At 32.0% G+C, this 20,150-nt stretch overlaps 1 protein-coding gene across 2 annotated transcripts; it reads right to left on the reverse strand.

Annotated features, from left to right (window-relative positions):
* Positions 1–11,262: 11,262 nt before the first annotated feature.
* LOC114162409 (mediator of RNA polymerase II transcription subunit 15a-like) lies at positions 11,263–17,204 on the reverse strand. Of its 2 annotated transcripts, none has more exons than XM_028046280.1 (5): positions 17,119–17,204; positions 16,512–16,635; positions 14,458–14,569; positions 14,245–14,359; positions 11,263–11,509 (listed from the first exon to the last, which is right to left on the reverse strand). In XM_028046280.1, exons 2-5 carry the CDS (start codon positions 16,619–16,621, stop codon positions 11,490–11,492), a joined length of 357 nt encoding a protein of 118 aa, XP_027902081.1. In that variant the 5' UTR covers positions 16,622–16,635; positions 17,119–17,204; the 3' UTR covers positions 11,263–11,489. The 2 variants fall into 2 exon arrangements, with proteins under 2 accessions (XP_027902081.1, XP_027902080.1); XM_028046279.1 differs by lacking the exon at positions 11,263–11,509 and adding an exon at positions 12,536–13,016.
* Positions 17,205–20,150: the final 2,946 nt, after the last annotated feature.

Below are 20,150 nucleotides of genomic sequence, written 5' to 3' on the forward strand. Positions count from 1 at the left end.
TACCCTATCCCTACTATGACAAATAAGTAATTCAAATTGTGCTCCATTAGTCTCAATGTGGATGCACTCCCAAGTTACACAACCATTATTTGAATTGTAATATCCGACATCATTAGGACTCGAGAAATAACTACAAACAGATTGAAGCTTTCATGTCGCAATAGAATTATAAGCAACAACTCATATATAACCATTTGAAATTTGCATTAGGAATAAATGTAACCTTATAGGGCTTTCGAAATTGAAGGCACAATATCAACCGAAGTTAAAGGACTTATAAAATCGCAGGCACCATATCAACTCAATTTATAGGATTTTCAAAATTGGAGGCACATTTGTTACCCACTATCGATACAAAGAGTTTCATGAAACATTTTAAAGGGACAACTTCGACATGTGCATGAAAAATTTAAAAAGAATAAAAATCATGACCCATACTTATCTCACATTTTCAAGACAAATAAATATGAACTAAACTTATAATCTGAAGTCCTTCTCCTTTGGCCCATCATACCATCAAAAGACAAATAAGTAATTCATCAAGGGATCGAATAAGAATGGGCAAATCAAAATTTTCTATTGCGAAAGTCAAAGTTCACATTGACAATTCTATTTATGGTGGCACTGATAAAAATATACCCATATGGAATTTGCACAGTGAACCAAGAAAATCAAAGTGCAATTCAAGAATTCCATGTGGGACAAACCAAAATATACCCTTTTGGAACTTGCACTACGTACCAAAAAAGATCGAAGTGCTATACGTTAATTCCGTTTAGGAAGTAAACCAACCTCAAGTTATATAGGGCTTTCAAAATTAGCGTCGCACCCACAACTTGGATTTTTAGAATGAAAAAACGGTATATTGTAGGCTGTCAAATTCATACGAAGTACAAAGTATCTTCAAAAACTACTAAAGTCGATATAAAGCCTAATTTTACATGTCAATTGCTCTCACAAACAATCTCCTATCCCTACTATGACAAATAAGTAATTCAAATTGTGCTCCATTAGTCTCAATGTGAATGCACACCCAAGTTACACAACCATTATTTGAATTGTAATATCCGACATAATTAGGACTCGAGAAATAACCACAAACAAAATGAAGCTTTCATCTCGCAATATAATTATAAGCAACAACTCATATATAACCATTTGAAATTTGCATTAGGAATAACCTTATAGGGCTTTCGAAATTGGAGGCACAATATCAACCGAAGTTAGGACTTTTAAAATCGCAGGCACCATATCATTTCAATTTATAGGATTTTCAAAATTGGAGGCACATTTGTTACCTACTATCGATACAAAGAGTTTCATGAAACATTTTAAAGGGACAATTTCGACATGTGCATGAAAATTTGAAAAAGAATAAAAATCATGACCCATACTTATCTCACATTTTCAAAACAAATAAATATGAACTCAACTTATAATCTGAAGTCCTTCTCGTTTGACCCATCATACCATCAAAAGACAAATAAGTAATTCATCAAGGGATCGAATAAGAAGGGGCAAATCAAAATTTTCTATTGCGAAAGTCAAAGTTCACATTGACAATTCTATTTATGGTGGCACTGTTAAAAATATACCCATATGGAATTTGCACAGTGAACCAAGAAAATCAAAGTGCAATTCAAGAATTCCACGTGGGACAAACCAAAATATACCCTTTTGGAACTTGCACTACGTACCAAAAAAGATCGAAGTGCTATACGTCAATTCCGTTTAGGGAGTATACCAACCTCAAGTTATATAGGGCTTTCAAAATTACCGTCGCACTCACAACTTGGATTTTTAGAATGAAAAAACAGTACATCGTAAGCTGTCAAATTCATACGAAGTACAAATTATCTTCGAAAACTAATAAAGTCGATATAAAGCCCAATTTTACATGTCAATTGCTCTCACAAACAATCCCTTATCCTTACCATGACAAATAAGTAATTCAAATTGTGCTCCATTAGTCTCAATGTGGATGCACTCCCAACTTACACAACCATTATTTGAATTGTAATATCCGACATAATTAGGACTCGAGAAATAGCCACAAACAGAATGAAGCTTTCATCTCGCAATAGAATTATAAGCAACAACTCATATATAACAATTTGAAATTTGCATTAGGAATAAATGTAACCTTATAGCGCTTTCGAAATTGGAGGCACAATATCAACCGAAGTTAGGACTTTTAAAATCGCAGGCACCATATCAACTCAATTTATAGGATTTTCAAAATTGGAGGCACATTTGTTACCCAATATCGATACAAAGAGTTTCATGAAACATTTTAAAGGGACAATTTCGACATGTGCATGAAAAATTTAAAAAGAATAAAAATCATGACCCATACTTATCTCACATTTTCAAGACAAATAAATATGAACTCAACTTATAATCTGAAGTCCTTCTCGTTTGACGCATCATACCATCAAAAGACAAATAAGTAATTCATCAAGGGATCGAATAAGAAGGGGCAAATCAAAATTTTCTATTGCGAAAGTCAAAGTTCACATTGACAATTCTATTTATGGTGGCACTGTTAAAAATATACCCATATGGAATTTGCACAGTGAACCAAGAAAATCAAAGTGCAATTCAAGAATTCCACGTGGGACAAACCAAAATATACCCTTTTGGAACTTGCACTACGTACCAAAAAAGATCGAAGTGCTATACGTCAATTCCGTTTAGGGAGTATACCAACCTCAAGTTATATAGGGCTTTCAAAATTAGCGTCGCAACCACAACTTGGATTTTTAGAATGAAAAAACAGTATATTGTAGGCTGTCAAATTCATACAAAGTACAAAGTATCTTCGAAAATTAATAAAGTCGATATAAAGCCCAATTTTACATGTCAATTGGTCTCAAACAATCCCCTATCCTTACCATGACAAATAAGTAATTCAAATTGTGCTCTATTAGTCTCAATGTGGATGCACACCCAAGTTAAACAACCATTATTTGAATTGTAATATCCGACATCATTAGGACTCAAGAAATAACCACAAACAGAATGAAGCTTTCATCTCGCAATAGAATTATAAGCAACAACTCATATATAACCATTTGAAATTTGCATTAGGAATAACCTTATTGGGCTTTCGAAATTGGAGGCACAATATCAACTGAAGTTAAAGGACTTTTAAAATTGCAGGCACCATGTCAACTCAATTTATAGGATTTTCAAAATTGGAGGCACATTTGTTACCCACTATCGATACAAAGAGTTTCATGAAACATTTTAAAGGGACAATTTCGACATGTGCATGAAAAATTTAAAAAGAATAAAAATCATGACCCATACTTATCTCACATTTTCAAGACAAATAAATATGAACTCAACTTATAATCTGAAGTCCTTCTCGTTTGGCCCATCATACCATCAAAAGATGAATAAGTAATTCATCAAGGGATCGAATAAGAAGGGGCAAATCAAAATTTTCTATTGCGAAAGTCAAAGTTCACATTGATAATTCTATTTATGGTGGCACTGTTAAAAATATACTCATATGAAATTTGCACAGTGAACCAACAAAATCAAAGTGCAATTCAAGAATTCCACATGGGACAAACCAAAATATACCCTTTTGGAACTTGCACTACGTACCAAAAAAGATCGAAGTGCTATACGTCAATTCCGTTTAGGGAGTACACCAACCTCAAGTTATATAGGGCCTTCAAAATTAGCGTCGCACCCACAACTTGGATTTTTAGAATGAAAAAACTGTATGTTGTAGGCTGTCAAATTCATACGAAGTACAAAGTATCTTCGAAAACTACTAAAGTCGATATAAAGCCTAATTTTACATGTCAATTGCTCTCACAAACAATACCCTATCCCTACTATGACAAATAAGTAATTCAAATTGTGCTCCATTAGTCTCAATGTGGATGCACTCCCAAGTTACACAACCATTATTTGAATTGTAATATCCGACATCATTAGGACTCGAGAAATAGCTACAAACAGAATGAAGCTTTCATGTCGCAATATTATAAGCAACAACTCATATATAACCATTTGAAATTTGCATTAGGAATAAATGTAACCTTATAGGGCTTTCGAAATTGAAGGCACAATATCAACCGAAGTTAAAGGACTTATAAAATCGCAGGCACCATATCAACTCAATTTATAGGATTTTCAAAATTGGAGGCACATTTGTTACCCACTATCGATACAAAGAGTTTCATGAAACATTTTAAAGGGACAACTTCGACATGTGCATGAAAAATTTAAAAAGAATAAAAATCATGACCCATACTTATCTCACATTTTCAAGACAAATAAATATGAACTAAACTTATAATCCGAAGTCCTTCTCCTTTGGCCCATCATACCATCAAAAGACAAATAAGTAATTCATCAAGGGATCGAATAAGAATGGGCAAATCAAAATTTTCTATTGCGAAAGTCAAAGTTCACATTGACAATTCTATTTATGGTGGCACTGATAAAAATATACCCATATGGAATTTGCACAGTGAACCAAGAAAATCAAAGTGCAATTCAAGAATTCCATGTGGGACAAACCAAAATATACCCTTTTGGAACTTGCACTACGTACCAAAAAAGATCGAAGTGCTATACGTTAATTCCGTTTAGGAAGTAAACCAACCTCAAGTTATATAGGGCTTTCAAAATTAGCGTCGCACCCACAACTTGGATTTTTAGAATGAAAAAACGGTATATTGTAGGCTGTCAAATTCATACGAAGTACAAAGTATCTTCAAAAACTACTAAAGTCGATATAAAGCCTAATTTTACATGTCAATTGCTCTCACAAACAATCCCCTATCCCTACTATGACAAATAAGTAATTCAAATTGTGCTCCATTAGTCTCAATGTGAATGCACACCCAAGTTACACAACCATTATTTGAATTGTAATATCCGACATAATTAGGACTCGAGAAATAACCACAAACAAAATGAAGCTTTCATCTCGCAATAGAATTATAAGCAACAACTCATATATAACCATTTGAAATTTGCATTAGGAATAACCTTATAGGGCTTTCGAAATTGGAGGCACAATATCAACCGAAGTTAGGACTTTTAAAATCGCAGGCACCATATCATTTCAATTTATAGGATTTTCAAAATTGGAGGCACATTTGTTACCTACTATCGATACAAAGAGTTTCATGAAACATTTTAAAGGGACAATTTCGACATGTGCATGAAAATTTGAAAAAGAATAAAAATCATGACCCATACTTATCTCACATTTTCAAGACAAATAAATATGAACTCAACTTATAATCTGAAGTCCTTCTCGTTTGGCCCATCATATCATCAAAAGACAAATAAGTAATTCATCAAGGGATCGAATAAGAAGGGGCAAATCAAAATTTTCTATTGCGAAAGTCAAAGTTCACATTGACAATTCTATTTATGGTGGCACTGTTAAAAATATACCCATATGGAATTTGCACAGTGAACCAAGAAAATCAAAGTGCAATTCAAGAATTCCACGTGGGACAAACCAAAATATACCCTTTTGGAACTTGCACTACGTACCAAAAAAGATCGAAGTGCTATACGTCAATTCCGTTTAGGGAGTATACCAACCTCAAGTTATATAGGGCTTTCAAAATTACCGTCGCACTCACAACTTGGATTTTTAGAATGAAAAAACAGTACATCGTAAGCTGTCAAATTCATACGAAGTACAAATTATCTTCGAAAACTAATAAAGTCGATATAAAGCCCAATTTTACATGTCAATTGCTCTCACAAACAATCCCTTATCCTTACCATGACAAATAAGTAATTCAAATTGTGCTCCATTAGTCTCAATGTGGATGCACTCCCAACTTACACAACCATTATTTGAATTGTAATATCCGACATAATTAGGACTCGAGAAATAGCCACAAACAGAATGAAGCTTTCATCTCGCAATAGAATTATAAGCAACAACTCATATATAACAATTTGAAATTTGCATTAGGAATAAATGTAACCTTATAGCGCTTTCGAAATTGGAGGCACAATATCAACCGAAGTTAGGACTTTTAAAATCGCAGGCACCATATCAACTCAATTTATAGGATTTTCAAAATTGGAGGCACATTTGTTACCCAATATCGATACAAAGAGTTTCATGAAACATTTTAAAGGGACAATTTCGACATGTGCATGAAAAATTTAAAAAGAATAAAAATCATGACCCATACTTATCTCACATTTTCAAGACAAATAAATATGAACTCAACTTATAATCTGAAGTCCTTCTCGTTTGACGCATCATACCATCAAAAGACAAATAAGTAATTCATCAAGGGATCGAATAAGAAGGGGCAAATCAAAATTTTCTATTGCGAAAGTCAAAGTTCACATTGACAATTCTATTTATGGTGGCACTGTTAAAAATATACCCATATGGAATTTGCACAGTGAACCAAGAAAATCAAAGTGCAATTCAAGAATTCCACGTGGGACAAACCAAAATATACCCTTTTGGAACTTGCACTACGTACCAAAAAAGATCGAAGTGCTATACGTCAATTCCGTTTAGGGAGTATACCAACCTCAAGTTATATAGGGCTTTCAAAATTACCGTCGCACTCACAACTTGGATTTTTAGAATGAAAAAACAGTACATCGTAGGCTGTCAAATTCATTCGAAGTACAAAGTATCTTCGAAAACTAATAAAGTCGATATAAAGCCCAATTTTACATGTCAATTGCTCTCACAAACAATCCCTTATCCTTACCATGACAAATAAGTAATTCAAATTGTGCTCCATTAGTCTCAATGTGGATGCACTCCCAAGTTACACAACCATTATTTGAATTGTAATATCCGACATAATTAGGACTCGAGAAATAGCCACAAACAGAATGAAGCTTTCATCTCACAATAGAATTATAAGCAACAACTCATATATAACAATTTGAAATTTGCATTAGGAATAAATGTAACCTTATAGCGCTTTCGAAATTGGAGGCACAATATCAACCGAAGTTAGGACTTTTAAAATCGCAGGCACCATATCAACTCAATTTATAGGATTTTCAAAATTGGAGGCACATTTGTTACCTACTATCGATACAAAGAGTTTCATGAAACATTTTAAAGGGACAATTTCGACATGTGCATGAAAATTTGAAAAAGAATAAAAATCATGACCCATACTTATCTCACATTTTCAAGACAAATAAATATGAACTCAACTTATAATCTGAAGTCCTTCTCGTTTGGCCCATCATATCATCAAAAGACAAATAAGTAATTCATCAAGCGATCGAATAAGAAGGGGCAAATCAAAATTTTCTATTGCGAAAGTCAAAGTTCACATTGACAATTCTATTTATGGTGGCACTGTTAAAAATATACCCATATGGAATTTGCACAGTGAACCAAGAAAATCAAAGTGCAATTCAAGAATTCCACGTGGGACAAACCAAAATATACCCTTTTGGAACTTGCACTACGTACCAAAAAAGATCGAAGTGCTATACGTCAATTCCGTTTAGGGAGTATACCAACCTCAAGTTATATAGGGCTTTCAAAATTACCGTCGCACTCACAACTTGGATTTTTAGAATGAAAAAACAGTACATCGTAGGCTGTCAAATTCATACGAAGTACAAAGTATCTTCGAAAACTAATAAAGTCGATATAAAGCCCAATTTTACATGTCAATTGCTCTCACAAACAATCCCTTATCCTTACCATGACAAATAAGTAATTCAAATTGTGCTCCATTAGTCTCAATGTGGATGCACTCCCAACTTACACAACCATTATTTGAATTGTAATATCCGACATAATTAGGACTCGAGAAATAGACACAAACAGAATGAAGCTTTCATCTCACAATAGAATTATAAGCAACAACTCATATATAACAATTTGAAATTTGCATTAGGAATAAATGTAACCTTATAGCGCTTTCGAAATTGGAGGCACAATATCAACCGAAGTTAGGACTTTTAAAATCGCAGGCACCATATCAACTCAATTTATAGGATTTTCAAAATTGGAGGCACATTTGTTACCCAATATCGATACAAAGAGTTTCATGAAACATTTTAAAGGGACAATTTCGACATGTGCATGAAAAATTTAAAAAGAATAAAAATCATGACCCATACTTATCTCACATTTTCAAAACAAATAAATATGAACTCAACTTATAATCTGAAGTCCTTCTCGTTTGACCCATCATACCATCAAAAGACAAATAAGTAATTCATCAAGGGATCGAATAAGAAGGGGCAAATCAAAATTTTCTATTGCGAAAGTCAAAGTTCACATTGACAATTCTATTTATGGTGGCACTGTTAAAAATATACCCATATGGAATTTGCACAGTGAACCAAGAAAATCAAAGTGCAATTCAAGAATTCCACGTGGGACAAACCAAAATATACCCTTTTGGAACTTGCACTACGTACCAAAAAAGATCGAAGTGCTATACGTCAATTCCGTTTAGGGAGTATACCAACCTCAAGTTATATAGGGCTTTCAAAATTACCGTCGCACTCACAACTTGGATTTTTAGAATGAAAAAACAGTACATCGTAAGCTGTCAAATTCATACGAAGTACAAATTATCTTCGAAAACTAATAAAGTCGATATAAAGCCCAATTTTACATGTCAATTGCTCTCACAAACAATCCCTTATCCTTACCATGACAAATAAGTAATTCAAATTGTGCTCCATTAGTCTCAATGTGGATGCACTCCCAACTTACACAACCATTATTTGAATTGTAATATCCGACATAATTAGGACTCGAGAAATAGCCACAAACAGAATGAAGCTTTCATCTCGCAATAGAATTATAAGCAACAACTCATATATAACAATTTGAAATTTGCATTAGGAATAAATGTAACCTTATAGCGCTTTCGAAATTGGAGGCACAATATCAACCGAAGTTAGGACTTTTAAAATCGCAGGCACCATATCAACTCAATTTATAGGATTTTCAAAATTGGAGGCACATTTGTTACCCAATATCGATACAAAGAGTTTCATGAAACATTTTAAAGGGACAATTTCGACATGTGCATGAAAAATTTAAAAAGAATAAAAATCATGACCCATACTTATCTCACATTTTCAAGACAAATAAATATGAACTCAACTTATAATCTGAAGTCCTTCTCGTTTGACGCATCATACCATCAAAAGACAAATAAGTAATTCATCAAGGGATCGAATAAGAAGGGGCAAATCAAAATTTTCTATTGCGAAAGTCAAAGTTCACATTGACAATTCTATTTATGGTGGCACTGTTAAAAATATACCCATATGGAATTTGCACAGTGAACCAAGAAAATCAAAGTGCAATTCAAGAATTCCACGTGGGACAAACCAAAATATACCCTTTTGGAACTTGCACTACGTACCAAAAAAGATCGAAGTGCTATACGTCAATTCCGTTTAGGGAGTATACCAACCTCAAGTTATATAGGGCTTTCAAAATTACCGTCGCACTCACAACTTGGATTTTTAGAATGAAAAAACAGTACATCGTAGGCTGTCAAATTCATACGAAGTACAAAGTATCTTCGAAAACTAATAAAGTCGATATAAAGCCCAATTTTACATGTCAATTGCTCTCACAAACAATCCCTTATCCTTACCATGACAAATAAGTAATTCAAATTGTGCTCCATTAGTCTCAATGTGGATGCACTCCCAAGTTACACAACCATTATTTGAATTGTAATATCCGACATAATTAGGACTCGAGAAATAGCCACAAACAGAATGAAGCTTTCATCTCACAATAGAATTATAAGCAACAACTCATATATAACAATTTGAAATTTGCATTAGGAATAAATGTAACCTTATAGCGCTTTCGAAATTGGAGGCACAATATCAACCGAAGTTAGGACTTTTAAAATCGCAGGCACCATATCAACTCAATTTATAGGATTTTCAAAATTGGAGGCACATTTGTTACCTACTATCGATACAAAGAGTTTCATGAAACATTTTAAAGGGACAATTTCGACATGTGCATGAAAATTTGAAAAAGAATAAAAATCATGACCCATACTTATCTCACATTTTCAAGACAAATAAATATGAACTCAACTTATAATCTGAAGTCCTTCTCGTTTGGCCCATCATATCATCAAAAGACAAATAAGTAATTCATCAAGCGATCGAATAAGAAGGGGCAAATCAAAATTTTCTATTGCGAAAGTCAAAGTTCACATTGACAATTCTATTTATGGTGGCACTGTTAAAAATATACCCATATGGAATTTGCACAGTGAACCAAGAAAATCAAAGTGCAATTCAAGAATTCCACGTGGGACAAACCAAAATATACCCTTTTGGAACTTGCACTACGTACCAAAAAAGATCGAAGTGCTATACGTCAATTCCGTTTAGGGAGTATACCAACCTCAAGTTATATAGGGCTTTCAAAATTACCGTCGCACCCACAACTTGGATTTTTAGAATGAAAAAACAGTATATTGTAGGCTGTCAAATTCATACGAAGTACAAAGTATCTTCGAAAACTAATAACGTCGATATAATGCCCAATTTTACATGTCAATTGCTCTCACAAACAATCCCCTATCCTTACCATGACAAATAAGTAATTCAAATTGTGCTCCATTAGTCTCAATGTAGATGCACACCCAAGTTACACAACCATTATTTGAATTGTAATATCCGACATCATTAAGAGTTACGTCAATTCCGTTTAGGGAGTATACCAACCTCAAGTTATATAGGGCTTTCAAAATTAGCGTCGCACCCACAACTTGGATTTTTAGAATGAAAAAACAGTATGTTGTAGGCTTTCAAATTCATACGAAGTACAAAGTAATTTTTGATACATAATGAGGCTCATAAAGCATCATTATTTCATTTGATAATTTGATAGGAATATCTTACTAGCAACATCTCAATTATAGTGACAGGATAAACTTTTTCAAGCTATTGAACTCACACAAGGTGAGGCTCAAAAATGGTGGTGGTATGAAGAAGTTTGTATATGTTTAAAATATGTTTGCATGTGGTTATTGTGATGTGATGCCAAACTGTATGACTTAAAAAGGAGATGCTATGATGATGTTTGAGTGCCCTAGAGAGAGGTTGGACAAACTCTTAAGAAATGATGACTAAAGTGACCTAAGATGAGTAATATGACATATAATTCACCAAACTTGTCAAAAGAAATTACAATTGAAAGCCCTAAAATTTAAGCAAAAAGGAAAGCAAATAAGCTAAACTATGCGGCCTAATGGAAAGACTAGAAGGCACTTAGAACCTTCAAAGCACTTACCAACTAAGATGCGCTTCACTATAAGAAATTAAGGTTCTAATTAGGAGATGGGATTGAACACCAAAGGCTCCCCCAAGACACCTAATTAGGCCAAGATTACAAAAAGCAAAACAAGTAAAAGTTACAACTCAAATAAATAAAAAGTGTGCATCTTTTCCTTTCCAAGTGTTTCTCTCATCCTTTTCTTGTCTCTTTCGCTAAGGCTTCAAGTCTCCTTTAGATTTCCTATTGCGAAAGTCAAAGTTCACATTGATAATTCTATTTATGGTGACATCTAATCAAACAAAAAGAATAACGCTTTTATTGTTTTTGTTTGATGACCACAAAGTGTTTTATCTGATCTAGCGATAACTATAGCTGTAAGGTCTCCCTTGGTATTTAGCTTAGATACTACTGAATAAGAACCTGTGTTGCTTTAACTTATCGTGAACTTTTGGCCATAAATAACTACTTAAGATTAGTTCTTTTTTTATATAAAATCACATCAGAATTTATCTATTCCGTTTTATGTTTAAAGTGTGTATTGTGCCCAAGTTCTATCTTTTACATTGAATACAAATGCATGATTTGATTTATTTTATGGAGAACATAAGTAGTTAGACATCCTAGAATCAAATCTGCAGAACTGTAAGAAAAATAGGAGCCAGAAAAAAAAAATATGGAGGAGAATATTTATCTAAAACAAAGCCAGTGAGTTTCGGCCTTTTCTGGTTGGTAAAAAGGTACATAAAAGAAAAACTCTTTATTTCTTGAAGTAAAACTACTTCAATTTCATAATCTTATGGCCATTGGTAATAGTTCAAACAATTTATATAGTAATTCAAAAACAATTCAAAGAAAATTTAGTTTTAACTAGATGACTATAATTCAATTTTGTTCAATCATTTAAGTTTCAATTTTACTATGATTCATTGGTTTGTTGTGTACCAATCTTACCTGAGAAACATCTACTACTAAAAAAGCACCCCACACCAACCTAATACTTTAGGTACCAATCTTTTCCTAACCTTACATTTCTACTCAACACGTTCCTAACCTAACAACTACTATGCCTGCAAAGAATCTCAATTAAAAGTAACCAGTATCATGTTAGTCAATGTGTAAAACAAAATCCTTGAGTGTAAGCTCATTGACACTAGCATTTCACATAATCAAGCTTCAACTCAAATTGCTTCAGTCAATTTTTGAAAATTAGTTACCACACTCCAGCATATTTTTCTTCAAAAATTAAACTAAAAACACAAATGACCTAAAATCAAAGCAAAAGTGAAAACATAAACCAAATGAAATCAAAACAAAAACGAAAAAAAAAAATCCCATTAATTTCGTTACTTTGTTCTCCTCTCCCACCCTTTTCATTTTGATATTATCTCTGTTTTTATCTTTTTCAGGCTCTTGTATCTGGATGTTCTCAGGAGGTTTAGATACTATTATACATTGTGATGAATTTCGGGAATTGTTTGATAGAACTACAAGATAACTATAATTCAATTTGGTTCAATCATTTCAATTTCAATTTTACTATGATTCATTGGTTTGTTGTGTTTTCGGTGTCTTGGCTGGTTGAATGGGGCGATCTATGGAACAATCTATGGTATGGAATTATGAACAAAAGTAAAAATTAGTGCGACAATATTATTTTGCATAAGTTGTTGGCGTGCCTGGGATTGATTGGGCATAGGAATAGAATGTAGCTGCCCAGGATTGTGAACTTGAGATGGAATTACAAGCCCTATTAAATAAACAGTGATTGGCTAAGATAGACAAGCCCACAAAAAGCTTAAGATATAACATCAAGATCCAAATGAATGTTAACAACACACAATTGGAATTTTGCAACCTAACAAGAAGTTGAATTTACCAAAAAGCTATTAAGCAAGCAAGAAAGGTCCAAATAAAAGAAAGCAATTGTATGAACAAGCAAAACTACCTGTAATAATGGATACAAGTTGGCCTTCAGAGGGAATAAAAAGTTAACAATGTGGTTCAAGCTTTTTGAACTTTCAAAAATTAAGCATTTCATCACATTTTTCCTTTTTGTGTAATCTGTATTGTCCATTCACAATTAGATTGATTTTTGTTAGGGATCCAACAACAAAAATGGATGAAATAAAGCCAATATTATTATTCAAAAATGTATCAGAAATACAGTAGGGTTAACAATCCTACTGACACAAAGCAAGCTCCTTCAAGGAAACAACATTCCCACTCCTAACCAGATTTTTTCTCTCCCCACTACCTCTTATTTTACTCCCTTATATTCTCCCTATCCCTCTCATTCCTTAATTGATTCGGTTACATCTTTTGCCACCACAACACTACTCTTCACACCCTCTAAACCTTGTGCTTACTGTGAGTGTCTAGGCCCACCTTCCTTGCCCTATCAATTTTGGTCAAAACGGTTACCCAACCAACACCTAGATTTGTAATTTCAATGTGCCCTTTTTGGTCGAAGTCTTAAACCCAAGATTAACAAAAGATTCTTGATGTAGGATACAACACTCGCATCCTTTACCTTTTGGCAATCAATCACTTAGTTCAAATCCACATACAATCTAATCCAATAAAAAAAACATACATGTATTTGGTGTTCAAATTCAAACCAAACATTTAAAAAAAAATTCACTTTAGATACGAAAATCGGCATGGCAAAAAACAGGAATGGCAAAGGAAACCAAAATTGCAAGTCAACAACGGATTTACATAGAGACATTGCAATGTTCTTAACAGATAAATTTAAAAGGTTGATATCAATGGAAAAGTTTTAAAGGGACAGTGTTTCAGAAACAACTACCAGGATCATATGTAACACCAGCAAACAAAAATCAAATGTTAACAATACTTCGCACCAATAGGACACAAGACAATCCCAACAACTTAAGTTGAACTTGAGACAACTCCAAGTCAAATCACGTTAGAATGTGAATATAGCCACTATGCCAAAGTCATAAAAAGCTAACCTGGACCGGGAGGTTTATTACTTGGACCACCTTGATTTGGAGCGTTGGCCATGCTGCCCTGGGATTTAGTCTCCATTGTAAGCATCTTCAATGATATTTTCCGTAGATAATCAAACTGAAATAAGGGAATATCCCATTAAACCATCAATCTTTCATATTGAATGTAATTGTAAACATAATCACAAATTGATAAATCTATAATCAAATATGTACCTGGCTTGTTGCAGCACTAAAAATCTTCTCTTCAAACCTTTGAGCAATCTTTTGAAGTTCATGCAATCCCTCTTGACCAGAAACAGGAAGATGTCTTTTTAACGTGTCCATTCTATAGAAGATGAAGAAAAGCGATTCAATAACTAAATAATACAAATTATAGAAAACTTATGGTCAATAGACAATCCTATAATGTTATAAGCTCGTTAAAATGTAAAAAATACCTTACTGAAATCATACACATATTCAAAACAAATATAGTAGAATGGATATCAGAAATGGAATGCAAGCAGCAAATTTAAATTTAAATTTTTGAATTTCCCTCTCTTTTTCCTATAATATTCTCAACCAAGGCTAGCATGAGTGGTTAAGTATAGGAATGCCTTTCTTTCGAAAATAACTTCTGAAATATATGAAAAATTGAGAGTTTGAAGCACTTGTGAGAGTAGTTCTCAACCATGAGTTTTATCTTGATTTTTAGTAGTCCAAGTGATTACTCTTCCTTTTTGCTTATCATGAAGATGAAGATGAAGATGAAGATGAAGATGGAACTTCAAATTCAAGTAGCATACCAGTTTCTTCCACCATTTAAGTATTCTCCTCCTCCACCTTTTCTCCATTAATTTGTGTTCATGTCCTTATGCTCTATAATTTTTAGTTCAACTCTATCCTAATCCATTTCTATCCATAGTTATGTTCTGGTTAATGATTTTATTTGGCTAGCTTGAATTCTACATTGTTCTAGTATAGAATTCTAGATCCTACACTTGTTCCTGTTCAATATTGATCTTGTGATTAGATTCATTGATTCAAGCCTCTCAAGAAATGATTTCAAGTTTTAACGCAAGGATAAGATTCAACTCTAATTGTTGTCTTGTTTCGTATGCATTTAAGTTTCCTTGGCATATATGAACTCTATCAAAAACATAAGAGAAAAAAAGTTCTACTAATAGTACTATAGTTTTCCACTAAATATCCATCAGCCACATACTCTCTGTGAAGAGAAAATATGTATAAGTTATTTAAGAGCAAAATACACAATCCTAAATCTAGTATGCAAAGAAAAACATGCTCCTCTGTGAAAATAATGGCAGTAACCTCCAACCAAACACACCAAATGAGAGTAATGATAGTGCATGAAAAATAATAACAGCAAATAGAAAAAATAAACTCAGCTCTCCTCCTTTGAGATATCTAAATATGCACCCACAATAGCAAAAGTTCATTCTAACACATTGTGCAATAACACCAAAAATTGAAAAACTTTGTATTTTTCGGTGATATCATGGTCAACACCAAAGTATGACTACTCCAAAGTTGTTAAACTCTAGTTACTACCTAGAATCAAGAGGGAGTGGAAAGCTAGAAACTCGAATCATAAGATCTTAAATTTCAACCTAATAATAATTATAAATAATACATATGCATAAAAAGAACATAGATAAAGAAAAAAAAAACTCACATCATTAAAAAAAATTGAAAATTCATTATCATAAATGTATAGACAACTAGAGAGAGAAATAAAATTTGTAACATGATAGAAATAATTCAAAATAATTCATAAAAGTTAATAATTTCAACCTGGTAAATCACATCACCAGAGTGATCCTACCCTCAATAAGTTCAGCTTGCGCAGGACCTTTGACATGTAAAATGATACGATCTTACAAGGCACAAATGATTTTAACAAAATTGTCCCACTAACACATCAATGAGCATGTGCAACGCTGACATGCTAAACCTCATCCCTACACTTTAATTATGACATTAAAACCAATAATAAAAGAAATATTTTATTAAATATTCGTTTGAAGGAAAAATTAACCCATTTAATTATTTTGTTAACCTAATCGCCAGACATTTGAGCACATATTTCATATCTTTTTGCATCAGAGGATTACAATTACACAATATGACGCTGCTATTGATGCTCTTTCATATGCATCCATTTATCACTTGGAAGGAAGACCAGAGTCCACACGGAAATGTTGGCAATCTATGGAATTATGAACAAAAGTAAAAATCAGTGCGACAATATTAGGACTAAATCTTACATTCTGTTGACAATTCTTTGGCGTGACTCTTGCAGCAGTCCACCTCTCCAATCACTGGTATCCATATTGGCTTCAGTACCTTGATTAGGTCTCCAATTATTGTTATCCATTTAATTTTGATAAACTGAAAAACGAAAAACGGACTATTCTTGTCAAATTGAATTCCTAAAGGAAAGAAAGTGCAAAAGATGAATATAAATGTATGAAATATTATGAAGATAATCCAAGATAACCCATATAAATAAATGGTTTTCAACAGTCCATCAATAAATTGTATAGTCAAGAAAACCGTTAAACAACAAAACAAAACGTTATAAAAACCTAGGTTTATAAGATGTACGCAAAAACATTAAATTACATAAAGTATTTCCTCAATTTTGTCCATATCTAGATTCATGCCACATCTTAATTAGTTGTCATGTTCTCATATCTCAAAGATCGATTCAAACGAAACGTTCTCATATCTCAAAGATCGATTCAAAGAAACGCCCCTCTTTTCTACTTGATCTTTGGATTAAAGAGCTATCCATGACCGTGGAGCCAATAATCATCTTTCAACGATGAGAGAGAAAGAAAGAAAAAAGAAATCCAATATTAGAAAACGGACCTGGTGGTGGTGGCCATTTTCATGCGATTCGGCGATGTATGGGCAGTGTTACAGATTGCGTGTCTGACTCGTGAGCTTCGACTGTATTGTAGGTAACTTAGAGGTAAAGAAACAATTTCGAATTATTATTATTATTATAAAGCCTTCTAACTTCTCAATATTTTATTACATATAAAATATAATACGGACAATAAAATCGTATTTAAACAGGTAAGATTAAGAAAAAATTAAAAGTATACATTACTTCTTTAACTGGTTGATTAATTATTATTAATGTATGACTATATTATATTAACTATTGAGTATGTGTATTTATAATGTATGAGTTTTTAGTTTTCCATATTTATTTTAACTTTGTGAATACAAAATGTGGCTGGAATTGATAAATTACATTGTTTTATTATATTATTTTGAAATGAGATATTATATTTCTACTCATATCAAATTTAACTATTTTTGCATTTGTATTATCATGTTATTGTATTTTATTTCACCAAAATATATAAATTCGTTAAAATTTGTAAATATTTACGATTGGAAGTCAAGGAAATTTATTTTTTCTCAATAATATTTAAAATAGTAAAAAGAAAATTGTATTAGGTGTGTATTTTTATTAAATCACGGGAAGAATCATTGAATCATTTAAATCACTAACACTACGTTTCACTTCCGGTCATTTGCGGTTAAAAATGATTATGAGCAACAAATTTGTAGGTGATATTTGGTATCATATATGCATATTTGAAGGTGAGAGAAATAATACTTTAGTCACATGGTAAATTTTTTCAATCTCATTTGAGATGAGTTATTTGAAAGTAATACATGAGTTTTCATAATAATACTTTTGTCTAAATCACGGTATTTTCACATGCATGCACTATTATAGGAGGTGTTGTAAACTTCCATGGTAATTGAAGAATGTGGTTGGATAATGCATGTTTCGGGTTATTACGGTGAGAATCGATTATGTTGTGGTTGAATCGATTATATAACAAAACAAAGGAAAAAGTGATCGATTTCACATGTATGAGAATAGGTTCTCTTATTGCTGGAACCGATTTTGATGTCTGAAATTATGTTTAACCTTGTTTTTTGTGTTGCATTAATAATGCACGGATTATACAAAGAAAAATAATTATAATTAACATTTTGGCACAGGCATGGAAACAATATACACTGATTTTTTTTAAAAACAAATCATATTACTTAAAGAATCATAATCTCAATAACTTTTTTTCTATTAAGATTGTTGGATAGAAAAATTTTAATTAAAACAACAATAAATATCAATAGTAATAAATAATAAAGAAGAATAATAATAAATATTAATACTAATAACAACAATAACAATTATAAAAACCAAAAGTAATCTTACATTTTAATTTATTTTTATTTTATTACATTTTCAAATCTTTCATAAATTTTCAAAACTTCGTTTTAAAATTCACTTACTTTTATCTTAAATTATCTCGATTTCATCTTCAAACTGTTAAAAAATTAAAAATCTACTTACTTTTATCTCAAATTCTTTCAATTTCACCTCCAAAATTTTTAAAAAAACACAAAAATTTAATCATCAAATTCTTTCAATCCATGAACTCACTCTCCCTCTCATTTAAATCATCTTCAAAAGTATCAAATATTTTAACACATGATCACATATAAGATATGTTATTATTTCTCATATCTCATATTTTTGCGTTATACTCCATTTTTATCTTATCTTTTTATGTATTTCTTATCTCATTTTTTTGTGTAAATGTGATTAAGAAGATGTTTTTCTTTACCTACTTTGGTATCTACTCCTTAAGGCAATTAGTATGATTGATGTCAACAACAGGTTTGTTAGCGTTTTAATCATAAATGTTCAATATCATGTCAGAATTCATAAATTTCATATATAAAAGGGAGAATCGAAGAAAAAAAATAATGGTTAAGTCTAAACACAATAAAAGAAAAATAAAACAAATATAATTATATGGATAATATGTTTGATTTATATGGATAAGCAAAATCTGTTATGAATCTTTTTAGATTATTTTTAGGACGGTGGAAGTATGATCGAGTATTTATAGGACTTTAACGTGTAACTTTATAATTTTAAAAATTTTAAGTCTTTTTTTAAAATTACTCTTTTGGTCATTCTTTTTGTCAAGTAGTGTCACATTGGTCTTCTAAATTTTTATTTGTCTCAATTTGGTATTGATTTTTAAAAAAATGATTCAATTTGGTCATTGCAATCAATTTTGACCAAACGGTATTAAAGTCAATTTTACGTGTAAATTTGTGATTTTTTTTTATTTGATGGATTTTTTTATTTTTTATTCTTTTATACATGACATTTTACAAATGGTCTTGACTCGAAGAGGGAGTCGATTCACGTATTTCACCATTTCCCGGATCGTTATCGTCTCTCCCCAGTTCAAGGTATGGGTTCTTTCTCTATTACGAAAGTCTCGGTGTGAAGTCCCTTACTTATCTGACTCTAGTAGAGTGTCACGTGTGTCAAAATGATGATTCAACTTGTCTTTAGGTCCAATTTGGTCTCATTTTTTGTAAAATTGAAGCATTATTGTCTCTTTTAAAGTGGGACTCAATTTTAATAAATCGTTTTGACACATGATACAAGTGTGAAGTAACATGTGTAAAAAAAAATAAAAACAAAATTTATTTTAAAAATTTTAAAATATTCAAAAATCTGCAAATTGACATGTGGCGTTAACTTTAACAATGTTTGGTTAAACTAACAGCAATGATCAAATTGAATCATCTTTAAGAAAATTATAACCAAATTGAAACAAAAAAAACTAAATGACCAATTTGACACTGTTTGACAAAAATAAGAATAAAAAAGTAATTTAACTTTTATTAACAAAAAAATATACGTAATCCCATACATTGTCTGTAGGGGTGGGCATGGATTGGATATTTAATGATCCAATCCACATCCATTTTAGATCCAAATAATTGGATTAGATTTTTGACCCAAATCCATTTTTTTAGCAAAAGTAGTTTGGATTTTTTTTAAATCC

This window comes from Vigna unguiculata, chromosome 9, assembly GCF_004118075.2.
Source record: "Vigna unguiculata cultivar IT97K-499-35 chromosome 9, ASM411807v1, whole genome shotgun sequence".
In the NCBI taxonomy this organism is placed as follows: Eukaryota; Viridiplantae; Streptophyta; class Magnoliopsida; order Fabales; family Fabaceae; genus Vigna; species Vigna unguiculata.